This window comes from Numenius arquata, chromosome W (assembly GCF_964106895.1).
Source record: "Numenius arquata chromosome W, bNumArq3.hap1.1, whole genome shotgun sequence".
NCBI lineage: Eukaryota > Metazoa > Chordata > Aves > Charadriiformes > Scolopacidae > Numenius > Numenius arquata.
Genome location: NC_133615.1, coordinates 8249821 through 8271432, shown reverse-complemented (window position 1 = coordinate 8271432; position 21612 = coordinate 8249821). Strand labels below are relative to the sequence as shown.

Genomic DNA, 21612 nt, shown 5'->3' with positions numbered 1-21612 from the left:
CCTCCGGGAGATAGAGAAACATCTGCTGCGCGTGGACAAGAGGTCTGCACTAATTGTGTGAGCGCTCTAGGTGCGTGAACAGAGACTGTAAGCCAATCGTATAGCTGTCGCTAGCGCGTGCTCTGCTTGTCTGTCTTTATATACTCTGTGAGAACTTGAATAAAGGGAGAACGACCATACTCATATTGAGACTCATCGTTACTCCGGGTCCATCTCCCACTCCGACATCCTCTCAGTAAAGAAATGCTTCCTAATGTCCAACCCAAACTTCCTCTGATGCAGCTTTGAACCGTTCCCATGCATCCTGTCACTGGATCCCAGGGAGAAGAGCTCAGCACCTCCCTCTCCACTTCCCCTCCTCAGGAAGCTGTAGAGAGCAATGAGGTCACCCCTCAGCCTCCTTTTCTCCAAACTAGACAAGCCCAAAGTTCTTACCTGCTCCTCACAGGATATGCCTTCCAGCTTTGTTGCCCTCTTCTGGATGCATTCAAGGACCTTCACATCCATCTTAAATGCACAAAGTGAGGCACCAAAAAGGACTGTGGTGTGTTGACCTTGGCTGGCTGCCAGATACCCACCAAGCTGCTGTATCACTCCCCCTCCTCAGCTGGACAGGGGAGAGAAAATATGACAAAAGGCTTGTGGATCAAGAAAAGGACAGGGAGCACTTACCAATTACTGTCACAGGCAAAACAGACTTGACTCAGGGAAATTAATTTAATTCATTACCAATCAAATCAGAGTAAGATTAATGAAAAATAAAAACAAATCTTAAAACACCTCCCCCCTACCCCCTACCTTCTTCCCAGGCTCAACTTCACTCCTGATTTCTCTACTTCCTCCCCCTGAGTGGCACAGGGGGACAGGGAATGGGGGTTGCGGACAGTTCATTACACATTGTTTCTGCCACTCCTTCCTCCTCACTCTCTTCCCCTGCTCCAGCGTGGGGTCTCACCCATGGGAGGCAGTCCTTCATGAACTTCTCCAACATGGGTCCTTTCCATGGGCTGCAGTTCTTCACGAACTGCTCCAGCAGGGGTCCTTTCCACAGGGTGCAGTCCTTCAGGAACAGACTGCTCCAGCATGGGTCCCCCATGGGGTCACAACTCCTGCCAGCACACCTGCTCCTATGTGGGATCCTCTCTCCATAGGGTCATGGCTCCTGCCAGACTGCATGAGAATCTCTGCTTGGGCTCCTGGAGCACCTCCTCCCCCTCCTTCTTCACTGACCTTGGTGTCTGCAGAGCTGTTTCTCTCACATAGTCTCACTCCTCTCTCTTCTGGCTGTTCTTGCACAGCAGTTTTTACCCCTTCTGAAATATATTATCACAGAGGCGCTACCACCGTCACTGATTGGCTCAGCCTTGGCCAGTGGTGGGTCCGTCTTGGAGCCAGCTGGCACTGGCTCTATCAGACAGGCACCTTCATCTCTCCCATATTGTTCTCACTTGCATTGAGAGCAGTGCAGCTCAGCTTACTGTCTTAGCAAGAAAACATTCACCAGCAAATTAATGACAAATCTATATGTATGCCAGAAGTTAAGTCTGTGATAAGGGTGTCTTACATATTCTGGACAGAACTCTTCCTAATACTATGCATACAATTAATACAAACATGATACAGCATGCAGAAAAGAAAAAAGCTTACATAAAGAACAAGCTTTGTGATTCTCATGCAGAAACAAGAGGCTTTTTGTCTCCCTTTTAATGATAAAGTAACCTTTTACTGTAGAAAGTGTGATTTATTTTCTCTTGGTCAGCTATTCCATTTTGAAATCTTAGGTTTTTAAATAAAGGAAACTTCAAAAATCCATAGAGGTTTCTTGATACCATTCTATGTTTCTTTGAATTTAGGATATCATCCTGAAATAGGATTGATGTAAAATACATGTGAAAGTATTTAAGCTTTAAAAGCTGATAGGCTTTAATCTATCCTGCAATAAACGAATCACTGGCTTCAGAATAAATATTTCACTGAATTTCACTGAATTTTTTAGAGTTGGAAGGGACCATAGAGATCATCTAGTCCAACTCCCCTGCTGAAGCAGGATTGCCCAGAGCATGTCAGAGCATGTTACTCAGGACTGCATCCAGGCGGGTCTTGAAGATCTCCAGAGACGGGGACTCCACACCCTCCCTGGGCAGCCTGTTCCAGGGCTCTGGCACCCTCACCGTAAAGAAGTTTCTTCTCATATTTGAGTGGAACCTCCTATGTTCCAGCTTGTGCCCGTTGCCCCTCGTCCTCTCACTGGGAACCACTGAAAAGAGTCCAGCTCCATCCTCCTTCAACCCACCCTTTAGATACTTATAAGCATTGATAAGGTCTCCCCTCAGCCTTCTCTTCTCCAGGCTAAAGAGTCCCAGCTCTCTCAGCCTTTCCTCATAAGGGAGATGCTCCAATCCTTGAATCATCCTCGTTGCCCTTCGCTGGACTCTTTCCAGTAGTTCCCTGTCCCTCTTGAACTGGGGAGCCCAGAACTGGATATTAATGGCCCTGGCTTTGCTAAATAGTTTAAGAAAACACAAATATTAAAGATGATAAGCCTTAATGAGGACCCTTGCTAATCCAGATATGTTAAGGCTACATTAAGTGGGAAAGTGTGCACTGTGCAGGATAAAAATCCCCAGCAATAACTGCCAACCAGGTATCCATGAAAAACAATGAACTTTACCCTGTTAGGAACTTTACACTTGCCACATATTATTAGGGCAGCATTTCTTAAAATGCAAACTCTAAAACATCAGAAAGCAGTCCAATAACTATAATTTTTCTCAGTACTAGAAATATATGTACACATTTGCACATTTTCATAAATCCAAATGAGAAAATGGAACATAATGGGAGAATACAAATTAACAGATATTAACAGAATTAAGCCTGATTTTTATTTGGATGTAAATCAAAACCATTGTGATAACACTTTAGATGACACTCCTTGGATTTTTTTCCTCCTCAAAAGACTAGGTGTCTGTTTCATTTTAAAAAGCCTGAATATCATACTGCAGAAAAAAAAGAGAACTCTTGAGAAGATTTGTAATAGAATCTCTCAGAAGAAATTTAATTTGTTAGCCTTTTTGGCTAGGAAAGCTCTTTGGCTTACAGCTTTCAGAGGAAAAAAAAAAACAAAACCCCAAAACCAGAAGGAAAACAGATGTTTTGGTTGAATCTATCACTGTACTTTGCAAACCTATGATGTTAGGGGAAAAAAAACAGATTGCAAAACATGCCTCTCAATTTCTTTTTTTTTTTTCTATTACTAGTGCTATGCTGATAAAAATCTATTTGGGTAGTCCAAACAAGTCTTAATTGTTTAATAAAGAAATTAATTTGGCATTGTATGAATACTGAACAGACTAATCATCAGCAGATATTCAACAAGCAACAAGAATGTTAAATATGCATACAAATTGTTGTAGGAATATTTAAAGTTGATTCAAACTCTCAGAAAGTTGCTAGGTACAATAATTTTAAGTAGTATTAAATCACTTCTGAGTACTAAAATAGGTCTAAAAATAGAAGCAGCAAATGAACCCATTACATTCAATAGCTCTATAAGATTAACAGTTCATACAGAATTTTATAATAGGGCAAGAAGTTGATGGACTGTGTCCAACAGACTTGCTTTTCTACCAATGCCTCTATACAGGAACCCACGTGAAACCACACTACTCACAGACAGGACATACTTAAAAACTAGGCAGAGAAGTTAAAGTTAGAAAAAGTTTCAAAACAGAACAGCTCTCATTTTACCAAATTGTCCCTCTAAAGTGAGCACTGAGGGGAAAATTCTTGCTGTGTACATTTCTCTTTTGCGTATCATGACTATAGCGTCTGGCACTTTGAGATTTAACACACAGCATTGCTGAATAAAAAAGGCAAACATTGCTTATTAGTAAATCACTAGCATTATCAAAACATAAGATATTAAAATGATTACTTGTTTGTAAATTAATTACTTGGTCGTAGTTTTGTCTTCCTAAGTACACAATGTAATATTTAAAATCAAAGCTAGCTCTGTACTTTTTAAAACCTTGTTTTTCCATTCTTCTTTGCTTAACAAGAGTCAGAAGTTATGTAGTTAAAATAGCCCATTAAAATGGGCAGGAAAAACAGAAACAAACTGCAAATTCACTCTTCACCACACAGTGCAAAAATCATGGTCACAGCTTCATATTTAATGTGGAATCACTTTAAGTATACAGTAGTTCAAAAGATCCAGAAACTGGCTAAGAGTTAAAAGCCAGTAGAACAAAAATACAGGACATCCAAAATACATCTTTGACCTTTTTAATCCTAAATTTTAGGATCACATGCCTGAATAGACAAGTTTGCTTTATGAGGAAAGAAACTTTGGCATGGAGTTGAACTAGCCACATGAATAGCACCTGTAGCTTTCAAAATAAATAGTAATTACTAACTAGACACCATGGCAGTAAGATATCCTCTTAAAAAAAAAAAAGACTAAGAACAAGCACATGCTTGGAGCTATGCATCAAGGCTGGACAACAGAAACTAGTCTAATCTTTTTTAAAAGTAATTTTAAAGCATATGTTAATTATTGTATTTCTGATGCTGAAATTGATAAGAAATCTTTCTTACAATGAGAAAAGCTTTCCTTTTATTTTCTAACCACTAATAACCACTCCTTTTAAAATTGCACTCTAATACTTGAAGAACACTTAATTTTTTTCTTTAAGACTCCCTCTATTTTTCTAAAATCACAGAATCACAGAATGATATGGGGTTGGAAGGGACCTCTGGAGATCATCTAGTCCAACCCCCCTACAATACAAAATATTGTATTTTTATTCCACAGGCCCAGGCTGTTAGCAGTAGGTGTTGCAAACAAAAACATCACCCTACTCCAAGAGCTATTTATCAAAATGGTCAAAGATAAATTCGGCCTCAAAATAGAACAAAAGGTTTTTTTAAATAAATTGTACCGGAAATAACAAATGATCTTTTCAATGTGTGATACTCTCCTACAGCCATCAATAAAGTAGTTACCAGAATGTTAGTCTATGTTAATGTGCGTTTTGTGGATTTGCAACAAAACATAATACACATTGAACAGAATGAGTGAAACTTCAGTTTCCAGTGTATAATGAATTTTAGTCATTTTATACATTTTAGTTTTTATTTGCGTATTCCACTGTAGTGCTGTGACAACAAATCACACCTATGAACCAGAGCATACACCAACAGTATGATGTAACTTTATTACACCACTGCTATATTTAGCTTTTTGAAAGAGACATGAGCATACACTATGGCCACATCAAATAATTTTCTGTTGTGGTTGTTCCCCCCCCCCCTTCTTCTTCAATAACCTTCACTTTTTCAGTAATATTCCAATTTTTAAAATTTGAATTATTGAAAAAAATCACAGAAAGTTTATACTGGAATAGCTGTAAGGAATAACCTCACAGGCACTGATATGACAAATGTTTTTTTTAAGGGCTGAGAGGCATTAATCTCATATCAACAAAGTTGACTGAAAAGAATGACTAACTGTCTAAATGGGAAATGCCAGCTTGCAGCGTTGAGAAAAGTAATTCAGAAAGTTATTTTTTGGCCTTGCTATGTCACAAAGTCAATCATACAAAGACCTATGCATTTTAACCTAAAATGATAGTTTTAAAAGCCCTTCTATTAAAAACAAAAACATCATGCAAAGCTTTGATCAATTATGCAGCTGCTTTAAAACTGTTGCAAGACAGTATATATTAGCTTTTATACTGCTAATGCACAATTAACAGCAAACTTGATTAGATTAACACAAATTTGTCTTAATTACACTGTTATATCACACTAAGGAGACAAATGCCACAAGACTGGCAAAACCATTTAGTTCTGAGCACTCAAATGGCAGGATAATTGTGTTGTAACACAATTTAGGAAAAAAAACCCAACATAATCCTGCAGTCTTGCTTTATAAAATAAAGTTTTGTAAAATATTAATTGGGAGGGGAACGTTTTATACTATCTAACACAAAGTAACTTATACAACTCATGTCAAACAAAAAAACTTCTAAATTAGAAGTCAAAATACACATTGCAACAGAAGCACAAATGCTGCATTAAATACAATCAAGATAAGACAATGCACTTATTAATAAAAAAAAAGACCAAAAAAAAAGAATTTAAAGTTAGCAACACATTTAAAGAAAATGCAGTGAGGAAAAACCCTCAAACTGTTTTTTCCAATGACAACAGTTTCCATTTGCAGTCTTTCCATCCATAATTTGTCTGACACAGTACATCCATTAAAATATTCAGAATCTCACAGAAGAGCTAGGTTGTTCTCTTCCAAATCTAATTACTGAGTTGGTTTTGGATATTTTAAACAGACATTAGGTCCATTTAAAAGCAAGGCAACAAATGGACTTTTTATCACCTTTGATCTTAGCACTGATGACAAACATTTTTAAAAGTTATCATAATCTTTTTTGTCTTTTTTTCCCTCTGCTTCAAATCCATCAACCCCATCACTGTCCCTTCTCCTTTTACGATTATTATGGATGTTGAAGCGTTGATTCATCTGTGGTAATGGATCCATTCCTAAAACTTTGTGTATTTGACGGAATGCAAGGAGTCTCAGTGCAAACTAGAAAAAGGGTAGAAAGAAGATATTTCTGTTAGAAACAAATGTAAATTTTGAGTACTTTGTCAAACAATTAATGAAGAACATCAGTGGTGTATATCCTTAGCTCTTATTATCCCCTCTTCCTTCCCTCAACAAAGTCAACACAATAAAACATATGTCACGTGCTATTTCTGTACAAAGTACATCATCTTAGCTTAAAAATAATATGCATATGTTTTAGCTGCTGGACTTGCACTGAAGCAGGCAAAGCTTGTCACATGTCCAATTACGCATTAGTAATCTTTAGCAAAAGGATCAAATTAAGAAAGTAGGGGCAGTAACCTCTTAAGCTACAAGCATGAATGGTCAGTACTGTAAGTGGATACAATAAATATCAAAAATTAAACTTACACAGATTTATTTCTAAAATATTAAATGCCAATGTAATTTTAAATCTAATAACATGCTCCTGTAGAGTGAGCATCTTTACAGATATATATAGATGGGAGTGCTTCAAACTTTTCAGGAAAATACGTTAATTTTAGTGCAAAAATGAACACTGTTGTACATCCTTTGTTGTGACATTTTCATAGCCTAGCTTAAGATTGATCATCTGAAAGACCAGACTATATTCTAAGAAAGGAAAATTCATATCCACCACATACCTCCATTTAAAAAACAAAACAAAACAAAACAACCTACCACTTCACATATACTTTTCCTTACCTGTGCACTTGAAGTAATATCCTCTCGCTGCTGATCTGTCATTACAGCAAGTGTATCAAAAGGATCTTTCTCACAAGGGTCCAGAAGGCCAGGACCACCTACAACAGTTAGGCTAATTAGTAGCAAATCTCTACCTTATTTCAACCAAGAATACAGATTTTACGTTAGTTAAGCATAAGTATACAGACAGTGATCAAATGCAACTTACCTTTAAGGATAATTCCTGAAGATATACACTCAAAAACTCTTCTCAGTGCATCCCCAGGACTCTGTGGTCCAGTAGCGCTGCTAATTGCTTTTTCCACAAGCAACTCCATAGCCTAGACCAACAATAAGAAAACACAGCCAATTTAGAAGATTGATTAAAACAAAAACAAAAAAGCTACTACTGTTGTTCAATACAGAACTTTTGATACTGGAATTTTGAAGAACTTTACACATCACAGAACACTTTCAGTTAAAATGGAAAAAAATCAGATATAACAATGAATAAAAAAAAGCTGCTGCAAGATTAACATTGAGTACTGATATGCTGCATCTCATCACAAGTTATCCAAAAGTTTTGTAGAAATTTATACAGTAGTAGCCAATGTATGCATGTAGGCAACTTGTCCAGCCATTTTTTGAGAGAGCATGAAACATGGTGGGTCACCAGAATCTGTCAGCCCCACAGTATGAAATGATGAATTTGATTCATCTAATGAAATTAACAGGATGCTACAGAGAAATTATTTTTTCTACAAGAATACACAAACTTGAAGCATCCAAAATTTGATGACCTTTTAACGTTTAAGTGGTTACTAGTTCTTCAGTTTAGCAAAACTGAAGTTCACAGCAAGTTTTTTCCTGGATATAGGCTAACACTAACTCAGATGTTAAATGAGTAAAAAAACCTTGATGATAAACAGGTTTTCTAAAATTTACACATTATTTGATATTAGTTAAAATGGTTTAAATGATTAGCTGTATTTTAAATATTGTTTTTTTCTGTATTTCCATTGTTTACTTTTATTAGACTATTTTTTTCAGAAAAGCCTATAAAAGATATTTGCAAAAGTAAAGAATAGCTTTCCTTAGCTTTTTCAGCATTAAATGGATGTTTCAATACCTCCTCCAATATCAAAGGCAAATGGGAATTATGATGCCTTGGTGTTTATATGCATGAAAGGCTGGATTTCAAGTTTGGGGGAAAAAGAAATCAACCTTGAATATTAGTTCCTTCTAACTTGTAGGAACTTGACAAAATTCTTCTAATTTAGTTTTTATTCTTAGGTATATAAAGAGACTGATACTAATGTCTGTGTTTAGACTTCCTAATATTTTCTATTATTACAACTATTTAGGCTCTTTGAAAAGCTCTGGCATCTCTTTGGCTTGTAACAGGCTTCTAGCATACAGGTCAGGAGAATTTCTGTATCCAGAAAAATACATTTCTTTGATCTATGAAATTTCATCTGTGACTGTCAGAAATCACATATATTTAAAATCACCATTTTCATTCCATCATTGTTTTTGTCAGTAAGACTTTTCCAACAGGCCAAAAGAACAACTGACTACACAGACTTCAATGTTGATTCATGTCACTTGCAATGCATCAGGTACCAGGAGCAAGCCAGGAAGTCCTTTTGGAGAGAACTAAGACACAGCTAGGCCTGATACATTGCTTCATACCTCTCTTCCCTTCTGGCTGTGCCTTAGAACAGATATTATGAGAAATAAGAAACAACATTCCTTGTTCTTCATCTGTGTGCCTGCTGTGTGTTGCAATAGTTCTAAGGATGCTTTTCTAAAAGCATTCCAGGGTTTATTCTTTGAAAACTCAGTATCATAGTGATATCAAGGGCTCTTACATAGTATAGAATCATAGAATCATAGAATTGTCTAGGTTGGAAGGGACCTTTAAGATCATCTAGTCCAACCATCAACCTAACTCTGATAAAAAAAAACCTAACAAAAAAACCCCACAACAACCCATCACTAAACCATGTCACTAAGCACTATGTCAACCCGTCTTTTGAATACCTCCAGGGATGGTGCCTCAACCGCTTCCCTGGGCAGCCCATTCCAATGCTTAATAACCCTTTCAGTGTAAAAATTTTTCCTGATGTCCAATCTGAACCTCCCCTGGCGCAACTTGAGGCCATTTCCTCTTGTCCTATCGCCTGTGTCTTGGGAGAAGAGACCAACACACACCTCTCTACAACCTCCTTTCAGGGAGTTGTAGAGAGCAATAAGGTCTCCCCTCAGCCTCCTTTTCTCCAGGCTGAAAAACCCCAGCTCCCTCAGCCTCTCCTCATAAGGCTTACTCTCCAGACCCCTCACCAGCTTCGTTGCCCTTCTCTGGACCCGCTCCAGCACCTCAATGCCTTTTTTGTGGTAAGGGGCCCAAAACTGGACATAGTACTCGAGGTGGGGCCTCACCAGTGCTGAGCACAGGGGGATGATCACCTCCCGAGTCCTACTCACCACGCTGTTCCTGATACAGGCCAGGATGCTGTTGGCCTTCTTGGCCACCTGGGCACACTGCTGGCTCATGTTCAGCCGGCTGTCCACCAACACCCCCAGGTCCTTTTCCATCAGGCAGCTCTCCAGCCACTCTGCCCCAAGCCTGTAGCGCTGCATGGGGTTGGTGTGACCCAAGTGCAGGACCCGGCACTTGGCCTTGTTGAACCTCATCCCATTGGCCTCGGCCCATCGATCCAGCCTGTCCAGGTCCCTCTGCAAAACCTTTCTACCCTCAAGTAGGTCAACACTCCCACCCAACTTGGTGTCATCTGCAAACTTACTGAGGGTGCACTCAATCCCCTCATCCAGATCATTGATAAAGATGTTAAAAAGAACCAGCCCCAGTACCAAGCCCTGGGGGACACCACTCGTGACCAGCTGCCAACTGGATTTAACTCCATTCACCACCACACTCTGGGCCCGGCCCTCCAGCCAGTTTTTAACCCAGCAGAGAGTACTCCCATCCAAGCCATGGGCAGCCAGTTTCTCCAGGAGGATACTGTGGGACACTGTATCAAAGGCCTACTACTTAGCTTCTTTTAAGCTATATTTGTACAGTGTATCTTTTATGAAGTGTAGCATGGAAACTGGAACTCTTTTTTTTTTTTTTACTTTAAATTTTTAAAAAACAGAAATAATTGCTCCACATTTTTTCCAGAAACAACAAATATTATCAGAAGTAATTTAATAAAATTGTCTGCAAGCTTAGTACAGTTGTAAAACATTTCTCATTGAAATACTGCCAACCATTGTAACTGTCTTGACAATGGTAGCACTCTTCCTGCCAAAACCGGAAAGTCTACATTAGGAAGCAGCATACTGCAACAGGATTTGGTCTATGAAACAAAACAGTCAGAGCTGAGTTTACCTCCACATATATATGTTTCAGAGATTTTGTTTCAGACTAACTTTGTCCAGTCCACAGATTGAACATCTGTTAATATTTGGAGCACAAGTTGCACTCCTGAAGAGAGCATCATTTAAGATAGTCAACGTAAAAGGAATGCTCCAAGAACACTTGGATGCAAGAATTGAGAGAGATAACTGGGTACAACCTAGATATCTGTTTCTAAGTGACACTGATTAAAATGCTAATGGTAAAACATCCACAGACTAGTACTGTGGTGTTTCATCTTGCAGGAATTACTGTGATTTATTCTTTCAGGTAGCCTTTCTGTTATCACAGAGCTATCTGGGCACAGCTGACATTGTTTTCAATCAGTTTCAGTAAAGTCCAAGCAATTCAGAGTAGGTGGTTAGAAAAAAAAAAAAAAGATTCTTTTATACAGAGTAAAGGAAAAAATGCTGAAATCTAGAATAAGAACACTACCCACAAAGCATTAAAAAGAAGAAAATTCATTTTGAAAAAAAAAATCCATCTCCAAATGACAAAACCTCAGAAAATTAAAGTTTTAGACGGAATCTGGATCATTTGGGGGGGGGGAACCCCAAAACAAAAAAAAATCCAAACAAACCCCTACATTACTCCTTCAAAGTCTACATTTTAAAACTGTAGTAACGCTTTCCTATGCTTTATTTGCAGTAACATGTGCGTTAAAAAGACTCTTTCAAAAGAACATTACTCACCCAGCTTGGAAAATCAGACCAAGTTGGAACCCGTTGACAGAGGTCACGAAGAATACGTATGATAACCACACAGGACTGCAGACCATTAGCTCTAGCCTTGAGAGCAATACAAAATCAAATTAATTAATCCCACCACCTACAGCAAATAGGACTTGTTGAAAGACTAAAACACCACTGTTCAATGGAAGCTCAGATACAAGACTGAAACAAATCATTCTACAACTTTATTTCATGAGCTGCCATTTACAGCAGTATTTTATAGAGAGTTAGTAATTTAAGGTGGTAGAAGTCAAAGTGGACAGGTTATACAAGAATAATATTTCTTGATCCCCTGTACACTTTGACCTATGTTCACTTGTAACAATAAATACAGAATCTTTCTATATTAGAAATAAATATAATAAAGGTCTAAGAAATAGGTATAGAGACTGAAAGGTCAAGGGAATCTGTTTGGTTTCTTTACTGTGCCTTTGCCAGAATGCAAAGTCACTAAACCAAACAGTTGCTCCTTGCCTTTCATTCCCTACACTTGATACACTTAAAGAAATAGGAAAAAAAGTCTTAAATCTAAGCACAAAGATTTAAACACATATTCCATTATCTAAAGCAAAATTAATCTGCAGCCTTATGGAATATATAACAGATATACAACATATGATCACCCCAAGCAAGTCAAGCTTTCAATATCATCTTCTCAATGACCAGTAAAAAATAAAATCATGTCAAATCAGCAATAACTGCATGAAGCAATTCCTCCATACTCAACCTTCTACATGTAAATTTAGGGACCAGAAAAATATTAATTATTATTAGCATGAACAATGCTGAGTGTTTTCACACAGTTAAACAATTATATTGCAACTGAACTAATCTCTCATAAGGCTACAAGAAGAAAGTAAAATGATGTTCCGAACCTGGAACCACTTAGCGTGGCGTAGAGCAGCCAGAGCGTCAAGGCATTTTTGCCTGTCCAAGACGTCCGGTGGGTCTTTCACCATACCCGAGGTTACATCTAAAATGGATTGAATTGGCAAAATGCAGTGAGGAATGGGTGTTTGACCAGGTGAGCAAGACACTTCCTTAAAGTAGCTTCAATGTCACACATGCCATTTAAAGTTTAAACACTTGAACAACAAATGTAAATGTTCAATAAAAGCCATTCAATTAGGATTAGTGCATCAACCCAGTATGAAGATCAAGAGCATATACTTTAGCTCTCAAGTTATTTTCGAATGCATTGCAGACTGTGCAATGCATAGTACTTCTTTAAGCTAACACTGGAAAAACACATATCCCCAAAATTAAATACTGAAGGAAGGATGGTTGGACACAGGGCACCGGCACAGAGAACACGAGACAGAAGGAACACAAAAATCCACTTTAACCAAGTAGAAACATTCAAACTTAGTTTCTTGTAAATTTTAACAGCCACGTGTTATTTGGGACCTACTCTTTAAAAGAAAAACTAAGTATAAAAATAAAAAAAGTCTAAAAAGCACTAGGTGTTTAGTAATGATGTTATTTTTATCATACCTTAAATTCAAAATTGAAATAATTTTGCTTTAAAAAAACCTGAATAAAGGAATGTGAAATGCTGTTCAGTATTAGAGTTCCATTACTTTCTAGTATCCTCTCTCTTATTCATGTAAATAAATTCCTCAGCCCATGATATACGTGCTCCAATATCATTTAGGATGCAAGGAAGGACCTGAAAAGGGACTGCTTTACTTAAGATTCAGCGAAAAAAAGAAAAGCAAGCAATAGCTTAAAAAACAAAGCAGAATGTCTGAAAGATAAAGAAAATATAGTAGATCTTGTATATTTAAATGTTCAGAAAAGGATTCAGTAAATTATCAATTTGATTGCTTTGTTACCAAAAAGGAAAAGACCACAAGGCCCTTTTGGAAGTGGTTCAACCAATGAAACTGGAACCACTGAACAATATGAAATGGTATCTTTGGGTTACTTAAAAATTGTAGGGATATAATGCAATGATCAGCTTTAAAAGTTCTTTGTTTTACTAATTATGAAAATGGCTATTGTGACTAGTGATGAAGTATATTGGTAGCATAACTGGTGATACACCAGATAAGAGGAAAGAAAAAGCCCTCACTCAATGGCACTCATTTCACAGGAGCTGGCTGTATGGAACAATATAGTTTAATCCAGCAAGATATAAGTAAGGTAAGGTAAGTCTGAGAATAAAATTATATATATATATATAAAAAAAAAAAATTTAGTCCCATAAAACATGCCAGCAAGGAGAACAGCAAGGAGAAGCTTCTAGGGATGCTGCAGAGAAACAGCTCTGAAACCACCTATTTATACACAAATGTAAAATAAATAGTAGTATACTTTACTATACAGAGGACTAAAAAGGCATGAATTAACATGGTGCTACAACTTCGCAATATAATAATTAAATTTAATCTGAAGTACTACATCCAGATTTGGGCATTTTTTTAATAGGACAACCCCATTGCTCTGTACAGGGCTAAAAGGGAGAGGATTTCAAAATAAGAACAAAGCTGAGAAGAACGTAGGTATCTTCTCACACAGATATTCAAACTTATGGACTATATGTTAAAGTGGAAAGAAGAAAAACTGCACTAACAAGGGATTTACAGAGCAAATGAAGACATTTAAAGCAGTATTTTCTTTAAAACAACCCCCCCCCACCCAAATATATACAAGAGAGGTGCCAGGTAAGATAACTGATGAAACAAGTACAACTTGGATATAAAAGACAAGGAGTACATTTAGAGAAAATCCACAGCAGAAAAAAAGAGGCGAAGTAAAGTTGAGAAATAAAAAATAAAAATATGGGTCTTTTTGGTCTAGTAGCCTAATCAGTCAATTTTTTACATTCTTCCAAAACTAATATGCAATTAGGAGACACTGTGAAAACTTTTATCACAATAATTCACTACATAATTTGAAACTCCAATTACTTCTAGCTCTGAAAAGCTTCAATTTGGAAAATAATTTTACCAAAAAGAATTACAGTTTAAGTGCACAGAAGAGAATCTTACTCAGTGCTGGAAATGTCAATATAAAATGTGCAACTAAGACATATGAATACCCTTGAAACTTAAAAAGACTAAGTCAAAAGTTGCAAGGCACATATTGCACTGAGAATATATTGACTGAAAAAATGTATCAAGGAAACTCTTGTAATACTTAATCTGTGGATTTTTGCATCTGTTTCACATTTCAGGATTAACCCCTTTAAGACTATTTAACTAAATTCAGATGCCTAACCTACCACTCTGTTAAGCTAAGACAAAAACCTGAAAATAATTTACAAAACACAAGCACAAATTCTTACCCTATATAACTTAATTTGTTACTAGCCTAAATATAAGGGGTTAATCTTCAGTTAGACATGCTGTAACCACACTATCTCTTCATTAAAAGTTAACAGGTATATCAATTTTGGTAAGCTTTATTATGTGAAATACATTTTATCCAGTCAACTATTTCAAGACGAGTGTGAACACTGCTTAATTCTGGGAGAGACACAAAGACAAAAAGAAAAAGAAAAAACCCATACAAAGTAATAGTAGATGCTAGGACTATGCATCCAAACCCCCTCCTTTGTGACATGGCAGGTGTGACACTGAGCTTTAGAAAACCTTGGTCAAAAATCCTTCCGATATCTTGGCAGCAACCCCTGACAGGAATCAAGTCCCTCTGCTAGAAGGCTTTGGACCGGGGCTGTTAGCTAAGGATAAAAAAAGACACGTGCACACGTATCTGCGTTCACAAGTATGTACACTTTGTTTGCTGAAGGAAAGATTCCACAGCAGGGCACTTTGAATATATCAGATTTGGTAAACTGTCAAACGCACAATACTGTAAGGAACAGTAGCTATGCGGTTAACAATTTTATTTCACACCATATTTTTTTTTAGCCTTTTATCATGTAATGGGATTATTACACATCAAACATGATTCTATTCCACGTGCAAGTCTCAGTCTTGTCTTTACTCAAACTGGTTCTTCCGGTAAAGCCTTCCTTATCACCTGAACTAGCTCCCCAAGCAGGCTAAAAAAAAAAAAAAAATAATGAAAACTTTAAGCCATTGTAAGACACAGAGCATGAGAAGCTGCAGTAAGAAAAAATACAAACACATACTCTGCAGCAAATAAGCAGCAGTCTTCATAATAAGGTCTTCTTTGATGCAATTCAGTCTTCTATTTGCTCTAGTTTCAAAAGTGAACTTTTCTGCACATCCATTTTATACTGCTCAGTGTCTTGAAGAGAAATCTAACTTGATTTTGCTTGCCTAGAAGCAGCACTGCATTCAGCAGTGAAGAAATTCACAATGATCATTTTAACTCAAGTGTGGGTCAGACAAAAATAGATTTGTTTCCTTTAGGTGGCATAAATTAAGGGATTGATCATAGTAATTTGAAATGTATTTTCTTTTTAGTCCACATCATAGAATTTTAGGCCAGAAAACTGAAATTGAGTATTGTGGCAGTAATCAATATTGCACTTTTGCACAGCACATTAAGAAATAAACATGGTGTTTAAGGTTAACTTCATTTAATGTAATTTAATAATCACATTTTTAAGTTAAAGTATTCTTTATGAACTTAAATAATATGTGAAGTCTGATTCAGCACAGACAAACCAAGAGTCATGTTACACTTAGATTGTCAAAAAACAAGTAGAATTGGTTGGGTGTGACAGTACACGTACAAAGCCTTTATAGCTAGGAATAATATGCACAGCTTAAAAATCATGTACAAAGCACTCTTAAAGACTCTTCAGAAGTCATCCAAACTAGAGAATATATCTTGAATTTTTTCTTTCTGATTATGTAGGATGACTTTGTTAACACAGCTTGCTTACAATGCACTTGTCATAGCTACAGAACATTTACTAATGCAATATAAAAACCTCAAGCATTTTAGAGGACATATAATGATGAGATGAAATTAAAAAAAAGCCTCTGTGTCTTATATAAATACGTATATACACAAGTACATGTATACATATACACATACAATTTTTTTCAACCTGCATGAGAAGTGTTATGATAGCCTCAGATTTCCTATCTATAAGTTCACTGTCAAACACCAGAACCCTGCTTGCCATGTTCTCTTTCAACTATGAAAATACAGGATTAAAAGGAAACAAAAGTTCATTTTATCTGACCCGTAAACAAAGAGAACCAATGTCATGCAGACACTAATCATGCTTGTTGGCTTAAAAGCTTTTGGAGCTCTGAAAGTGTTACAGAACAGACCCTGAAGCAACACTGCTGGCACCAGAGAAACTGTGAACTTCAGAAATGTAATTTGATTTACAAGGTCCACCTTCTGCTTCAGCTCAACGACAAAGCCATTTCTTATTGTACTAGTCTGGGTTTTCCAGTTGGATAGAAGACTGATTGTAACACCAGGAGCCTAAATATACTCAAAAAGCACTCCAGACGAAAAAGCAACCTCAGAGAGCTGGAAAAAAATTGCATCGTCTTTTAAAGTTAGAAGCACCGTTACCATCAAAAGTATTATAAAAGTGCATTTTTTAAGTGGCACTGCTATTTAGAATGTGTAAGTGACAGTAATACTAATCCAGTTTAAACCCAAAAACCTGTGATTTTTCTAAAACCATACAATCTTTCTCTTAGGGCAAGACTGCTCTAGAAAGCCAGTTTATAGCCACTTACTATAAAATACTGCATTTTCCACATAATTTTATAAGAGGGAAAGAAAGAGTCAAGTTTGTACCTTTTCCAGAAAGCTGAGGTTGGACATAAAGTTCAAATTTTTAAAAATTAAATAAACTCATCATATAAGCATTTATTTTAACCAACTGTTCTCTACCGAGACTGGTTGTTGAAAAACAAGGTTTTGATCAAATACATTAGTTGTGCCAGCATGTTGCCTTCTAGGACCTTAACACCATCCTAAGCAGAATAAACAAACATATAATAACAGAGGAGAAAGAAGTAACATCTTTAACGACTTCCCAACCTCCATCCCTCATGTTCTCCTCCCGAATGACTGGAGATGTCAGTGTGATAGTAACTTGCATTTTGGGTTCCACACATGAATTTAAAATTATTGCTGCTTCTGAGACTGCACACTTGATATCGTATTTCTCAGGACTTATTACCTAAATATCAAGAAAGAGAAATTTCTATTAGCATGTGGCCAAGAAAAGTATGGGGAAGAAAATGGATTTCAACATAGTCTTTTTAATAGAAAGACATAAACAATATAATTATATGAAGCAGATATCTCTGTATTCAAAGAAACAGCAGTATACACAATTAAGATATATATCTATATATATGGACTTGCATACTGTTTCCAAATCATTAATGAAAATATACAGCAGTCACCAAGCATGCAAAAGAAAAAAACTACCCATAAAGGAAATTAATATACAAAGTAAATTACATAACAAGAATCTTGATAGTGTTTGAGATAAAGAAAAGCCTCAGTGCCACTGAAAATGCCAGCTGGATATGTTTCTCATTGGAACATAGGAGCCTTTAAAAAGCACAAAGATGCAGTGGTTCTTCTTTGAGCTCGCAGTTACAGGATGGGTACTGCTAGGCACATTCTATACTTGGCTGTCACAACATTCTCTGATGAGAGAGCAAAGGGCAAGATAAACACCAGGGAAAAAAATGTAAGAGTAACAAGGTTGCTTCTTGCAACTAGATTTAATAATTCTAAGTACCCCCAAAGGAAGCTGTAGGTACCTCTATCACCTTCTTCCACATACTAGAGGGACAAGTGACTTCTCCACAAAGCCAGACCAAGATATGCAGTTTTTAATTTTTTTTCTTGTTCTGTTATTTTAAACAAGAGCAAACCCAAGATTATTTTCTAATTAATCTGATCCTGATAATGCTTCTACCATGCCACTGATTCTGTTGAGCATTATACCAGACTGCATTGAAATACTAACGCTGTGACAAGCATTCTATAATAATGGTAGACAGGCTTTGTCCAGTGGAGAGCACTGGAGCTAAAGACTTTATTCTGTACTTTCATTTTTTGTAGAAATATAGCAAATGGTTTATATGAAATCTGCTGAATGCTCTAAGATTGGATGTAGTTTTTTTTTTAAAGTGACAAAAAAAGAAAAAACAAAATCAAACACAAGACTGTTAACTAATTGTGGGACTACAAATCACTGACACATACAAATTGGAAACAAGACATAAGTACAAAAAGACTGGCATTAATGGAGAACTTTGACCTTCAGGCAGCGCAAGCTTCCTGTAACACTGCACAAATTACCTCTATCGCTGCTGGTAACTGGATAACAGTCTTTGTTTTGCTTGTTTCTATTTCCCAGTTAAATGAAATCTATTAAATGATCATTGATACTACATCGCTAGCATAAACACCTAGATACTTGTATGGACACAATATACAGAAAGCAAAACATGCAGCATAGTCCCTGCATTCAGGCAGAAACACTCAGAAAATGAAAAGAAAGTGAACCTGAACTATGAAATGCAGCAGTCAGCCCTGCAGACATTTGACTTAAGAATAGATTTTTACAGTATCTTTACAAAAATTCAGATCCAAAAATCTAAATTCTACTTACTGCAAGTTGTTTGGGAAGACTTTCAGCAATACGACTGAGTAACATCTTTGAAGGCTTCTCAGCACATAATAAAACAAGACTGACATTTCGGTCTCCACGGAGTAGCAAACCTTTAGCCAAAACGCCTACCCGTAAAACTCCTTTCAAAGCTCTGTGAATTATAGTTAAAAGTTGCATTTAGAATAATATAAAAAACATTAAACTAATCCTGAAGATATAAAAGTGAAATAAAATAGGAGTATTCCATATACTCTTGAGGCCATAGAGACATATGCTGTATCAAAACCCAAAGAAAACAGAAACCCTGGAAGCACTGATAACAGTGCAAGGGAAAAACATAAAATGACTTCAAAAACAAGTGATGAAATTCTTAAAAAACAATAAGAAAAAAAATACCTATCTTTACTGCCATCTTTTTTGTCATCTCCCTCTTTGCTCTTGCTTTTTTCATGGTCAGTCATATTGTCAGAAACAAGTTTCAAAGCACGCTCAGTAATAGAAACAATTTTTTGGACTGCTTGAAGTTCCTCCTCTGTTGGATATATAGCTGCATGTTTGGTCATCACATAACGGTCATCAGAGGAGTCAGGGCGGCGTAGAGGCTAAACAGATGATAAAGCACATTTCTGAAATTTGGGTATGCTTCCAAGTTCATAGAAGATATGTGACCAAAAACCAAACATGTGGCTAAACAACAGAATATTCAAACCTCAAATCATTGAAATGTAACAAAACATGAACTGAAGTGTCCTTAACAACTTACACTGGTCACAATCATGTCTGAAAAAACATGAAATGTATCAAAAATAAACAAATCATGAAATCCCAGGATCAAAAGTACCTCCCCAACATAAATATCTATTGTCTTTCTGTTAACTGGAAAATACTTGCATACTGATGCAAAATAAAGTATCCATGACTGCTTTTCATAGAATCACAGAAGAATTCAAATAGGAAGGGACCTCAGGAGGTCCTCTAGTCCAACCTCCTGTGCAAACCATGGTCAGCTATAAGACCATATCATGTTGCTAAGGGCTTTATCCAGTCGGTTCTTGAAAACCGCCAATGATGGAAGCTGCACAACGTCTGTGTGAAAAAAAAATAAAATTCCTGTATTTAGTCTGAACCTCTTCTGTCTCAGCTTAAGTTGGTTGTATCTTGGCCCCTCACGACTGTAAAGAGCCTGGCTCCATTGTCTTTATAATGCACAAGTATTAGAAGGCTATTAGATCCCACTGAAGCTATCTCTTCTCCAGGCTGAACAAGCCCAGATCCCTCAAGTCTTTCCTCACAGGGCACGCACTCCAGACCCCTGAGCATCCCAGTAGCCCCATACTGAACCCGCTATGGTTTATCAGTATCTTTCTTTTACTGGAAAGCCCCAAACTGAATGCAGTATTGGAGTTTGGGTCTAATGAAAGCTGATCACTTCCCTTTATCTACTGATTATGCTCCTGTTAATATCACCCAGGATGCTGTTGGCCTGCCTTACTGCCAGGGCACACAGTTGGCTCATGTTCAACTTGCTATCTGCTAAGAACCCCAGGTCCCTTTCAGCAGGGCCACTACTCAGCCTGTCACTCCCCAGCCCCTCAGTGCAAGGGGTTATACCTTCCCAAATGCAGCACTAAGCAGTTGTCCTTGCAGAATTCTATAATGTTCCTGTTGGTCCATTCCTCCAGTCTGCCTAGGTTGCTCTGGATGGCAGCTCTGCCCTCAAAGGTATCAACTGTTCTCCCCACCCCAAACCAATAGCTTCATGTCAGCTGCAAACCTGATGAGTGTGCACTCATTCCATCACCTTTCAGATCACTGATAAGGTGCTAATGAGAAAAATCCCAGGATAAACCCATGTGGTACTGCACTTGCTACTGACCTCCAGGTAGAGTACGACCCATGACTAACTATCTGGATCTGATGATCCAACCACTTTTTATCCATACATTTGTCCACAATTAGATAAATAAAGTATAATGCAATTAAATAAAATAAAAGTAGTACACAAATCCAGAGTGACTTGTATTTGAGAAGAATCAATAGTTGTCTTCAAGGCATCTTTTTGTCATATAAGTGGACTTATTTTGGAAGACAGGTCCATCTACACAGTTTCATTAGCATATGATTTTTTCTTCACTTTTCCAAATCCTTATTAAGAAACACTGGAGACAACTGAAGTAGCACTGAATAATTTAGTTTTTAACTGTGCCTCCTGGCAAGCATGATTTGTTTTCCCCCCCTTCCCTCTCCAGTTAAGAAACTCACAGCTGGTCCTTGGGGCTGGGGAGGCATTCCTGGTCTAACTCCCAACAGGCCTAGAGGCCCTGGAGGACCATGAGGATATCCTCCATCTGGTATTCTGCGACGGTCATCCCAGTGATGCTGCTCTTCTTCCATTCTCCTCCAGTACATGTCCTCTTCATATCGCCTGAAGTGCATCAATAAAAGTGTTCTCTTTATATAGCAGTTAATACTTCCAACCATTCTAAATAAATTCTTGGATGTCCTCACTCACTAACCCATTTCTAGTAGTCACGAGCAAACACCAGTGAACTCCAGAGGGTAAATAAAATGAATGGTTATTTTGAAAGTGGGCCTGAATTTATAGCAAATAATTCTAGCAAGTCTA

At 37.2% G+C, this 21612-nt stretch overlaps 1 protein-coding gene across 1 annotated transcript in view; it reads right to left on the bottom strand.

The window, feature by feature from the left end:
- Positions 1 to 4155: 4155 nt before the first annotated feature.
- Positions 4156 to 21612, bottom strand: part of LOC141476549 (zinc finger RNA-binding protein-like) — a 73130-nt gene continuing 55673 nt past the window's right edge. The window contains exons 12-20 of the mRNA XM_074165230.1: positions 21249 to 21411; positions 19383 to 19588; positions 18987 to 19137; positions 17393 to 17534; positions 12319 to 12416; positions 11405 to 11500; positions 7521 to 7632; positions 7313 to 7410; positions 4156 to 6607 (exon numbers count right to left, since the gene is read on the bottom strand). Of these exons, the coding sequence (XP_074021331.1) occupies positions 6428 to 6607; positions 7313 to 7410; positions 7521 to 7632; positions 11405 to 11500; positions 12319 to 12416; positions 17393 to 17534; positions 18987 to 19137; positions 19383 to 19588; positions 21249 to 21411 (1246 nt within the window). The 3' untranslated portion in view covers positions 4156 to 6427. The remainder of the gene's footprint in view (positions 6608 to 7312; positions 7411 to 7520; positions 7633 to 11404; positions 11501 to 12318; positions 12417 to 17392; positions 17535 to 18986; positions 19138 to 19382; positions 19589 to 21248; positions 21412 to 21612) is intronic.